Raw genomic sequence first — 10,894 nt, 5'->3', positions numbered from 1 at the left:
GTGTGTGAGAGAGATCTGTGAGGACGGTGGAGGGCCCAGGGGAGGGTGGAGATGAGAATGGAAATGAGGTATGGACAGTTGGGAGCTGCCATGTGGGTGCTGTTAACGGAACTGAGATCCTCTGGAAGAACAGGCTGGCTGTTATCCATTGAGCCATCGCTCCAGTCCCATAGTTTCATTCTTCATGCCTGAATACTGCTCCATTGTCTCCAAATCTTCCTTTCTTTTTCTTTCTTAATTTTTTTGTGGTGTCTATGTGTATATGTGGTTGAGGGTTAAGCTTAGGGTCTTACATGTGCTAGGCAAGTGCCCTACCACTAAGTTACCTCTCTTTTTACTTAAAAAGAATTTTTTGAGACATGAGACTGGGGGATAGCTTAGGGGGTAAGAGTGTTTGTTCCTTTTCCAAAGGGACAGAATTATTTTCTCAGCACCCATGTCTGGTGGCTCATAACTTCACCTTCACACTCTTCTGGATTCCATGGGCACCCACAGACATGAGGCATATATAATACATATACATAAATTAAAAACTAATCTTGGAAAAGAGCATCATTAAGTTGCCCTGACTGACCTTGAACTTGTGACAATCCTGCCTGATCTTCTTGGGTAGCTGGGATAATAGATCTGTGTTACTAGTCTTAGCTACATTTTCTTTATCCATTCATTCATTGATGATTAACTGGGTTGATCCCATAATTTGGCTATTATGAATAGTGCTGCAATGAATATTTTATACATTGAAGAGGCTTGAGAGAGAAGAAATAGATCTTTGGGAAGAGACAGCTGGGAAAGCCAAGGGAGCCCACATTCTAATGGAGAGAGGGGGTGGGGTGGGGAAGAAAAGACTGAGGAGGACCTAGTATCAAATGTAGCCAAGAGACTCAGTGAGGCTAAAGAGAGAAACACTGTAACACTGTATACACTTAGGAGAAAGCCACATTTGGAGCTTCGTGGCTACCTTCCTATGATCAGCTTCAGAGGGACTTCACAGGAAAGTCAGCTGGGTACTTTCTCTGCCTCTCTGAGCTAGTGGGTTTTCACCCCTGCATCTGGGTCCTGAGTATTTATTGGTAAAGTCAAGTGATTTGGGATTTTCTTTCTTTTTATTTATTTATTTATTTATTTTTGGTTTTTTGAGACAGGGTTTCTCTGTGTAACTTTGGCTGTCCTGGACTTGCTTTGTAGACTAGGCTGGCCTCGAACTCACAGTGATCTGCCTGCCTCTGCCTCCTGAGTGCTGGGATTAAAGGCGTGTACCACCACGCCCAGCTGATTTTCTTTATAACAACAAAGAACTTAAATATAAAATGGGCAAATAAGATACTGTTCCTTAGGGCTGGAGAGATGGCTCAGAGGTTAAGAGCCCTGGCTGCTCTTCCTAGAGGTTGTGAGTTCAATTCCCAGCAACCACATGATGGCTCACAACCATCCATAATGAGATCTGGTGCCTTCTTCTGGCCTGCAGCAGTTATTTGCAGGTAGAACACTATATATGTAATAAATAAATAAATAATATAAAAAAAAAAAAAAAAAAAAAAAGATACTGTTCCTTAAAAAACTAGCACAGGGGGCTGGAGAAATAGCTCAAGGGGTCTGGAGTACTTTTTGCTAGGGTTCAATTCCCAGAACCCACTTGGTGGCTCACAAGCATCCATAACTCCAGTTCTAAGGGATTTGACACCCTCTTCTGACCTGTACCAGGCACCACATGTGGTGCACATACATACATGTAGGCAAAACACTCACACATATAAAATAATATAAAATAAAATTTAAGCCGGGCATGGTGGCACACACCTTTAATCCCAGCACTCGGGAGGCAGAGGCAAGAGGATTGATGTGAGTTTGAGGCCAGCCTGGTCTACACAGTGAGTCTAGGATAGCCAAGGCTAAACAGAGAAACCCTGTCTTGAAAACCTAAAAAAAAAAAAAAAATAAAAATAAAAATCTAGCACAGAGTTGGTTATAATCTAGAAGAGGAAGTGTAGATACTAGGATGAAGAAAGATTGAGTAAGTTTTGAACGAGAATGAGGATGCCTCATCCTTGGAACAACTGGAAGGCAAGCCAAAGAAGTGTGTGTGTGTGTGGGGGGGTGACTGTTGATATGCTTGGGAAGGAATTCAGCCACTTGGTAAGAGCACAGGCTGCTGTTTTCAATTTGTGCGATGAAGTAATCTAACAGTGGGAAGGGCTCTGCTGTTTCCAAGACAGGGTGTGGAAGGAGAGGGACAACAGGGAGAAAGTTAGAAGGGAGGTGGCAAGACGGTGCCAGATGGAAGGCAGTTGTCTCTGAGGTGGGTGGAGAGCAGAGAGGCCTAGCTTCTTCTCGGTCTCTGTAAGAACACTGCTGTTCATGACCTCAGTGTCCTCTGGGCCTCTCCTAGCTTATCTTGCCAGCTCAGGGCTGTGAGGCCAACTGTGTCAGGGTTATGCTCAAGAACGATAGATATGCTTAACCCTGGGCGTGCTGGCTCTACTCTGTAATCAGTACCCAGGAGACTGAACCAGGGCCATGCTGAGTTCGGGCTCAGTTAAATAACGATGTCTTTTTCCCCTTTAATAGCCTGAAGACCAGCTTTGCGTTTTTCTTTTCTTTTCTTTCTTTTTTTTTTCTCCTATGTTTTCATTTGTATGTATGTGTGTGGGTGTCTGAAGAGGCCAGAAGAAGTCATCAGAACCCCCAAAGCTGGAAGTGCAGACGAATATGGGAGTGTGGGGGAACAGAACTTGGGACTTCTGGAAGATTAGGAAGCACTCTTAAACTAAACATTGAACCATTTCTCTAGCCCGGTGTTTTTCTTTCTTCTTCTTCTTTTTTTTTTTTTTTTTTAATTTAGGGAAAAGTCTTTGGGAGACAAGTACTTGAAAAACACATTCTTGCAATGCCTAAATCTTACTGTACGGGTTAAAGATTCAGTCAGAATGACTAACCAGATAAATGTATCTTTATCAAAAGGTAACAGAATCCTAATTCTGCAAGTCACATCAACATAGTACTTTATCATATAATGGTTAAACCCAAAGCGAAGAGATTCCACAGTAAAACGATAGACTGTTCCTTTAGACAGGAGCGACACTGTGTAGAGCAGGCAAGTCTCGAACTCACAGCGCTGGGATGAAAGGCGTGTTCCACTGTGCCTAAACTCTAGTTTAGAGAGAGGACAGTGGCCTTTGTTGGTGCTCTGTGGCGGCTCTATGCACAATCAGTCCCCTTCGGGTCCTTGGAGTTTGCTTTGTCGCCCACTGTGCTCTAGCAGGGCCTCAGAGAGAAGTGTGTGCTTCTCGTAGGTGGGAAAGGTGGTGAGAAATCCTTTGTGGTTCGGTACAAAGCCCTAGCGCCTGTGGAGGGGCCGGCTTCCAATAAAGAAGCTGCCCTCCGCCCTTTCGAAGACCCGCCATAGGCTGAGCCTCGAGCTGCAGGCGACTGAAAACGCCGACGCCTCGCCCTTCTGACTTCCCCGGGACTTCAGAGAACCCCGGGCTGGAGCCTGTCTCGCCACCAGCTTCCAGCACTGGCGCGTCTCACCCAGCTCAGCCTGCGAGCGCCTTAGCGCGACAATGGAGCCGCCAGGGGGCGCACGCGCGAAACGGCCTGAAGAGGAACTCCCGCCTCCCATTTCCGGGGGGCGGAAAGGGACGGAATTGAAAGCTGCTTCCGGTTCGGGGAAGGTTGCGTTTTGGCACGTGCGTTACTTCCCCGCGGCTCCTGCGGCTCCTGTGGTTCCCTCTGTTCGGGTGATCTTGTCTGTTTTTTCTCGTAGGCCAAAGGATGAAGGCGGTAAGCGCCCTCGGGACCCCGGCCCCCCGGCCCCCCGGCCCCCCGGCCCCCGTCCCTTAGGGTTTCTAGGGTTGACAAGGTCTCTGCCTGGCTTATCGTTCCTGTAGGTTTTCACTCTTGTTATAGGGGGCAGTGGCCCATGTTGGAGCTCCTGGGCGGTTCTATGGCACAATCCACTTCGGGTCCTTACGGTTTCGCTTTGTCGCCCACTGTGCTCAAGCACCGCCTCAGGGAGCAGGTGTGAGGCCAGTACCAGCCTCTGCATCCGAAGGATGTCAGCTTGAAGGGTTTTCCCAGACTGTCTCTCGAACCTTTTTCCTGCAAACGAGAAGTCCAAACTTCCTTGAACTTGTTTCTGAATCTCCGGACCAGGAGAGAGCCCGTTTCTCCCTTAAAGTTAAGGAGAGAAGAAGGCTGGGAAGTTTAGAAGTAGTCTTGGGATTTGGATTACAAAGCACTTACCAGCAAGACAGTTGGAATGCAAAGGGCATAATTTAGTTTTACGCTCCTTAGATCAGGGATCTTCATCAAGTTGCGTAACTTCTGCAACCTTCACTTCTTCATGTGCTATATGAGGATGAGGTATTGGGGAGTTTGAGTGCTTTGTAAGTAATAAAGCATCAAGTAAATGTCTGCTGTTATTGTTAAATGCAACCATTATTTTGCTCTGAATGTGTTACAATACAAGTGTCAAACTGGCCTTGAATAGCCATTTACCACAGGCTAATGTTTGTCCTTTCAGAGCTTACAGAATTGAGAGACTAGATTCAGATCATGGGGAAATCCTGTGATGAGTAACTGATGCGCTAGCGCCGCTTTGTAGGGTTAGTAACTGCCGTTCTTACCAGGATCTGTGGTTGTGAGACATTTGTGAAATTGGTCCAATTTAATTGATAGACTGTTTCCTTAACCTGACTTAAAAAATAATGAAAATTTCTTAGCTGCCACGTTCCTTTTGTTGTTGTGTTCTAGAGAAGAAATAAAAAGCAGGTCCCAAGCTTTCGCAAGTTGATAAAAACTAGTAAAGTGAAACTTGAAAACAAACTGAAAAATAAGCAATTTAAACAACAAAGCACCATCAAGAAGTACCGAAAAGAGCAGAGGAAGCTGAGGCAAGCTGTGAAAGATGCTGTGTCTAAAAAACCTGTTCCATTGGAGGACCCAAAGAGCAAACGGCCAGGTAATGAGCGTGGTCGCCTACCCTAGTTCTCGTTAGTCACTCTGACATAGTCTTCATGAACAGGTGTTGTTGCCTGGTAACCACTGGTTCTGTGTTCAGATCTTTATAGGTCTAGGTGAGGATAGAGTTCTTTATGTTTTACCGCAGTCAGTATGAGAAGACACTTCAAGATCCTAGGCACTGTGAGAAAGCTAGCTTCTATTTGGGAGATAGTCAGAGTAGCTATGTAAATAAATCTGGAGCCGCATGTCAGTCAGGGCTGCCACCTTTCCATTCACTGAGAGTTGGCTGAGGTAAGAATGCCTTGCACTGTTGGCATTCCTCACCATGTTGCCAATAGGCACTTCCTTTGTAAACTCGTGGTTTCCTTTCAACCTGTAGACCTGGCGTGAAGTTCAGTTGTGATTGTCCGGGTTGTTTTGTAGAATGATCCAAGAACCGCAGCTCCTCAGAGCAGAAAAGGGATAGGACCATTTTGATTCAGGCCAGTTCTGAAGCTGATTTAAATAGCTTCCTTCTACCCATAGCCAAAGCATTCTCTTAACCCTGATGGAGTTTGACCCAGTAGCAGCATTCTTCGGATGGATAAATGATCACTTGCTTGGGAGTCGGGAAATGTGGCCTCTTCTCTTGATTTTTGTTCCTAGCCATGTGGTCTCGGTTGGTCTCTCTATCTCCAGTCTAGGGAAAACGAGTTAGATGACGAGATACTTTTAGAGATCTCTTCTGAGTTTGACAGTTTGTTATGTGTAATATGCTAATAGTTCCTTAGTAAAAGGAAAAAGCAAAAGATGTTTTTCGTTCTTGCAGCTCAGTATCTAAGTGAAGTTGTCGGAGAGGGATGAGTATAAGGAAAAGATTGATGCACATTATTGAGTCTGATATGAAAAGAGGGAAGGCGTTTCCTCTCTTTTTATGGTCTCATTTTTCTTACAAAAGTAGGAGGCCAGGTCCTTGGAATGACCAAGAAGTGAGGCAGTGTAGCGACAGAAAAAAGGTAATTCAATGGAGGAGACAAAGTCGATTAACAAAATACACCAATTTCTGGTTTGAGAAATAGATTGCGCCTTTAAAGTAGGCAGGAGTTTCATTCTGTGCACTGTTTAGATAGCAGTATTTATCAGTCTTACTGCTATTAGAAAGGTTGTGTTTTGTTAGTGAAGACAGTAAGATTGCCGTGCTCACAGTTGAATCTTCTCCACTTAAAAGGGTTTCTGGCACTTAGTTCTTACTGTTTTTTTAAAAAATATATAACATGCTTTTATACATAAAAAATGAAGAGATGAATAAAGAGGAACACAGAGAATGAGCCGAGGTAAGTTAGACTGATGTGAGTGAGGTTGGGGTTCTGAAAGCTATGAGTGCCTTAAATGCAGAAGGAAAAGGGACTGTGTGTGTTAGCAGAATCCTTGAAGTGTTACCATGCAATCTAAGCAAGGGAGCAGAATAAGGACACACTGGTGTATAGAACAGAGGTGATTGGAGGAATACTGGTCTGCATGTGTAGTTAGTAAAACAGTACATTGAAAGTAACCAAGTGATACTGGAAGGACATATGGTTGTTTCAAAGATTGGCCGTGAGGGCTTGGGACCTGGCCCTTGGAGAGGGCAGCTTAGGACCTGGCCCTTGGAGAGGGCAGCTGAAACGAAGCTAATTAACTTGAGAAGCACTCAGCCACTGGTTCTCAGACACTCTGAGATACCGTTCAGAATACATGCAAATGTTTATTTTTTTAGATTTCAGAAATTAGAGATACTAAGTTGCTAGCCCCTTTCCTGGTTCACAGTACCTCCTTATGGAGAAGAGCAGTCACCTACCATGTCAGTAGTGCTTTCCTTGGGAGTACTGGAGGGAGGGAAGGTAAGAGCATAGAGAAAATCAAAATTCTAATATTTCTTTTTTTTTTTCTTTTTGGTGGAACAGTTAAAAGGATCGAGATGGAAGATGAGGAGGAGGAAGAAGCCCTTCCTCTAGATATGATGGATGAAGATGACTTGCAGCTGATGAAAGACTTAGGACAAAAAGCATCTTTTCTCACAAGAGACCTTTCTTCTAGGTAACATTTCATCTGGATTATAACTGTACAATATTACAGGTGTAGTTCTGATTCTTTTTTCTTTGTGGTTCTGAGCAGCAGACCCAGGGCCCTGTATATACTAGTGTTCTCTCTATGTAGCCCTAGATGGACTGTGACTGATGGTCCTCCTGCCTCAGCTTTCAGAGTGCTGGCATTACAGGCATGTGTCATCTTGCCTGGCTTACAGTAGGCATTGTAAATGATAGGCCTCTAGGTACTTGTGTTGGTTAGTTTTTTGCCAGCCTGACACAAGCTAGAGTTATCTGAGAGAACCTCACTTGAAAAAACGTTCCATCAGATTCACTCACAGCAGTGGTTTTCAGCCTTCCTAGCGCTCCATGTTGTGACCCCAACCATAAAATTATTTTTGTTGCTACTTCATAACTGTAATGTTGCTCCTGTTGTGAATCATAATGTAAATATTTCTGCAGATAGAAGTTTGCCAAAGGGGTCACGACCCAAGTTGAGAACAGCTGTCTTATAGGCCAGCCTTGATTGATGTTTGATGTGGAGGGGTCCAGCCCGCTGTGGGCAGTGCCATCCCTAGGCATGTGATCCTGGGTATTGTAAGAAAACCTGAGCGAGCCAGCAAGCGGCGTTCCCCCATAGCTCCTGCCTCAGTCCCTTCCCTGAGTCCTGCCCTTCATGATGGACTCCAATTGTAAGATGAAACAAACCCTTTCCTCACCAAGTGGCTTTGGCTTGCGGTGGTAATCACAGCAGCAGAGACCTACCCTTTACAACTGTACCCTTTAAGACTGAAATTGAACTTTTTCCCTCAGTGAGCCAGTTCACGTCAAGAAACGAAAGCACGAGAGTGTGATAGACAAATACGAAAAGATGCCGAGAAGTCTGCAAGCTGCCCCAGAGAAGGAGTTGATTCACTTGCTTCCTATCAAGGATAAGAGTGGCATAATCCCACAGACTAGGGAGAAGCCAGGTGAGGCTAGTGGCTCCGTGACGTGGGCCACTGCTTTTCCCTAATAGAGCACAATCACAGCTCAATTGTATTTTGGCTTTTAGTCATACCCACAGAGTGAGAGGAGCTGCCATTAGCATATAGCAGACTCGGTGATTCTGGCCACGGGGAGACCTGGTCCTTTCAGGTGCCTGTTGTATTGAGAATGCCAGTAGAGCTACAAGGTTTGGGTGATAACTCTTCAAAGAGGGAGGGGATAGGACAGAGGTAGGGAAAGAAAAAGAGGAAATGTATTTGTGAGATAAAGCAGGTAAAGCCAAAAACTAAAGGCAATGTTCTGGTGATTTATAGCAAAGCATGTACTCATGAAACTCCATCTAGACAAAACCCAGATTCTGCCAGCTTCCAGGTACTTTGCTGGTGCTCCCTCAGAGTGATCCTGATCACTCTGAGTGATCGTTGATCCTGAGGTCTGTGGTAACCACTGCTCTGCTGATTTCTTCTGTTTGTTTTACCACTTAACACTGTCATAGCTTTAATGTGTAAATTTGTCCAATAGTCACTGACATCCAGCAAGAAGAAGAGGATGACGACGAGCTGGAAGTTGAGCAAGGTAATGAGATGCGCTGTTGTAGCTGACAAATGGTTAATTTCGGGTGTACTCTTTTGCTTGATGGGTGGAGTTAATTTTAGGCAGTGTACCTAGAATGGGCATTGTGGAGTACTGCTCCTTTAAAGGCCTTTTTCTATATTTGAAAGTTTCACCTTGTGAAATTTGATATACATTTGTTATGGAACAGTGTGAATAGTTGCGTTTTTCAGTGGTGAGGCAAACATCAAGAATGTTAATTGTTGTGGTTTTGAATCCTTTTAGTTATAAGAGAAGGACCTATTTATAAAAACTGTTACTTTTTAAAATAGCAAAATTGATTTTGTGATATGGAATTCTTTTTTTTTTCTTATTTTTTTTCTTCTTTTAAGAACAATTATGCTTAGTATATATCTTTTTTTTTAACACTTAAAGTAATTTTTGCTGCTTATGTATGTTTTTAAGATCATATTTTTGTTTATTGTGTATGTGTGCATGAGAAAATCAGAGACAGCCTTAATCTCTCTCTCATCTACTTTTGCTTAAGACTAAGTCTTATATTGTAACTCAAGTTGACTTGGAACTTACTGTGTAACCCAGAATGGCCTCAAACTCATGGCAATCTTAAGTCAGCCTTGCCTGTCCTGGACTTGCTTTGTAGACCAGGCTGGTCTCGAACTCACAGGCTTGCCTCTACCTCCCGGAGTTCTGGGATTACAGGTATTCACCACCACCTGGCTCAACTGTTGTATTAGTTTCAATCATTTATCAGAGGCTCATTACAGTTTATACTTAAGTGTTTATTATCTAGTTTCCAAAAAGATTTCTTAAGGTATAATTCAAATCACTACATAGAGTTGAAAAAAAAAGGAAAGTATTTTGTACCTTAAGAAAATACTAAATCAGTGCTGAGCAGTGGCGGTACACACCTTTAATCCCAGCACTCAGGAGCCAGAGGCAGGCAGATCTCTGAGTTTGAGATCAGCCTGGTCTATAGAGTGAGTTCCAAGATAGCCACAGCCACACAGAGAAACCTTATCTCTTGAAAAACAAACACAAACAAACAAACAAAAAAAAAAAAAAAAAAAGGAAGAAGAAGAAAGAAAGAAAATGATTAAGTCAGAATATCTCTTTAGCTAGTGAAAACCTGGCCTTCTTATCATAGTAGTTAAGAGTTAACAGTTAGATTTGGGTCTGTTTCTGTTAGGTTTTGAAATTGCAGTTCTTTGTCAAGCTACTTTTTTGCTTAAGTTTTCTCAACTACAAAATGACGTGTATGTGTGTGCTAATAAGAATGGTGGTCCTGTTCTACCTGAGTCCAGAGGATGGTACATGGCAGTAGACATAGATTCGTTGCTATCAGCAGTGAAATTTATTTGTTTACTTATTTATTGAGACAGGGTCTCTCTGTATAGCCTTGGCTGTCCTGGACTTGCTTTGTAGACCAGGTTGGCTTTGACCTCACAGAGATCTACCTGCCTCCTGAGTGCTGGGATTACAGGCATGTGCCACCATGCCTTGCTTCATTAATATTTATTATATATGAAAAGTATGAATTTATTAGCTCTCTGTGAGTAAAGGAATATTTATGAAGGAAAATCTGATTTCTTTCAGAGGCCATTGAAACCCCCATTCCAGAGCTCACCATAGAAGAACATTTGATTGAGAGAAAGAAGAAATTACAGGAAAAGAAAATACAGATTGCAACCTTGGCATCTGCTATACTATCAGATCCAGAAAGCAATGTGAGTGCTTTAGTTACGTGTAAGCCTCAGGTTGTTCAAGAGCTCTGGTTTCCTATAAGCATACACAAACCTGGAAACTTAGCTAAACATAGGCTTGAGTGGATGAAAAAGTAGACTTGATCTTAGCCTCATCCTGCATCTCAGCCTACCTTCTGTCATGAGCTAAGAGCAGCCATTGAGCCTCTGTCATGAGCTAAGAGCAGCCATTGAGTCTCTGTCATGAGCTAAGAGCAGCCATTGAGTCTCTGTCATGAGCTAAGAGCAGCCATTGAGTCTCTGTCATGAGCTAAGAGCAGCCATTGAGCCTCTGTCATGAGCTAAGAGCAGCCATTGAGTCTCTGTCATGAGCTAAGAGCAGCCATTGAGTCTCTGTCATGAGCTAAGAGCAGCCATTGAGTCTCTGTCATGAGCTAAGAGCAGCCATTGAGTCTCTGTCATGAGCTAAGAGAGAGAGAGAGCGCGCTTGCTCGCTCATGCAAGCACCTGTCCGTCGGTCAGAGTCTTCCCAGGCTGCCCTCAAATTTGCCTTCCTGCCTCAGTTTCCTGAGTTGTGGGATATTAGGTGTGTACCATCATGTCTATCTTGGTAGTTTTTCTTTT

The 10,894-nt window shown here is 43.7% G+C and overlaps 1 protein-coding gene across 1 annotated transcript in view; it reads left to right on the top strand.

The window, feature by feature from the left end:
• Nucleotides 1–3,695: 3,695 nt before the first annotated feature.
• The window catches only part of Noc3l (NOC3 like DNA replication regulator), a 32,589-nt gene continuing 25,390 nt past the window's right edge, over nucleotides 3,696–10,894 (top strand). Inside the window, 6 exon segments of the mRNA XM_051146422.1 lie at nucleotides 3,696–3,783; nucleotides 4,756–4,963; nucleotides 6,888–7,020; nucleotides 7,824–7,981; nucleotides 8,520–8,573; nucleotides 10,164–10,294. Of these exon segments, the coding sequence (XP_051002379.1) occupies nucleotides 3,775–3,783; nucleotides 4,756–4,963; nucleotides 6,888–7,020; nucleotides 7,824–7,981; nucleotides 8,520–8,573; nucleotides 10,164–10,294 (693 nt within the window). The 5' untranslated portion in view covers nucleotides 3,696–3,774.

The sequence above is a fragment of the Acomys russatus genome, chromosome 5 (genome assembly GCF_903995435.1).
Source record: "Acomys russatus chromosome 5, mAcoRus1.1, whole genome shotgun sequence".
Classification (NCBI taxonomy): domain Eukaryota; kingdom Metazoa; phylum Chordata; class Mammalia; order Rodentia; family Muridae; genus Acomys; species Acomys russatus.
Note: the sequence above shows the minus strand (reverse complement) of the source record. Positions and strands in the feature narration are given on the sequence as shown.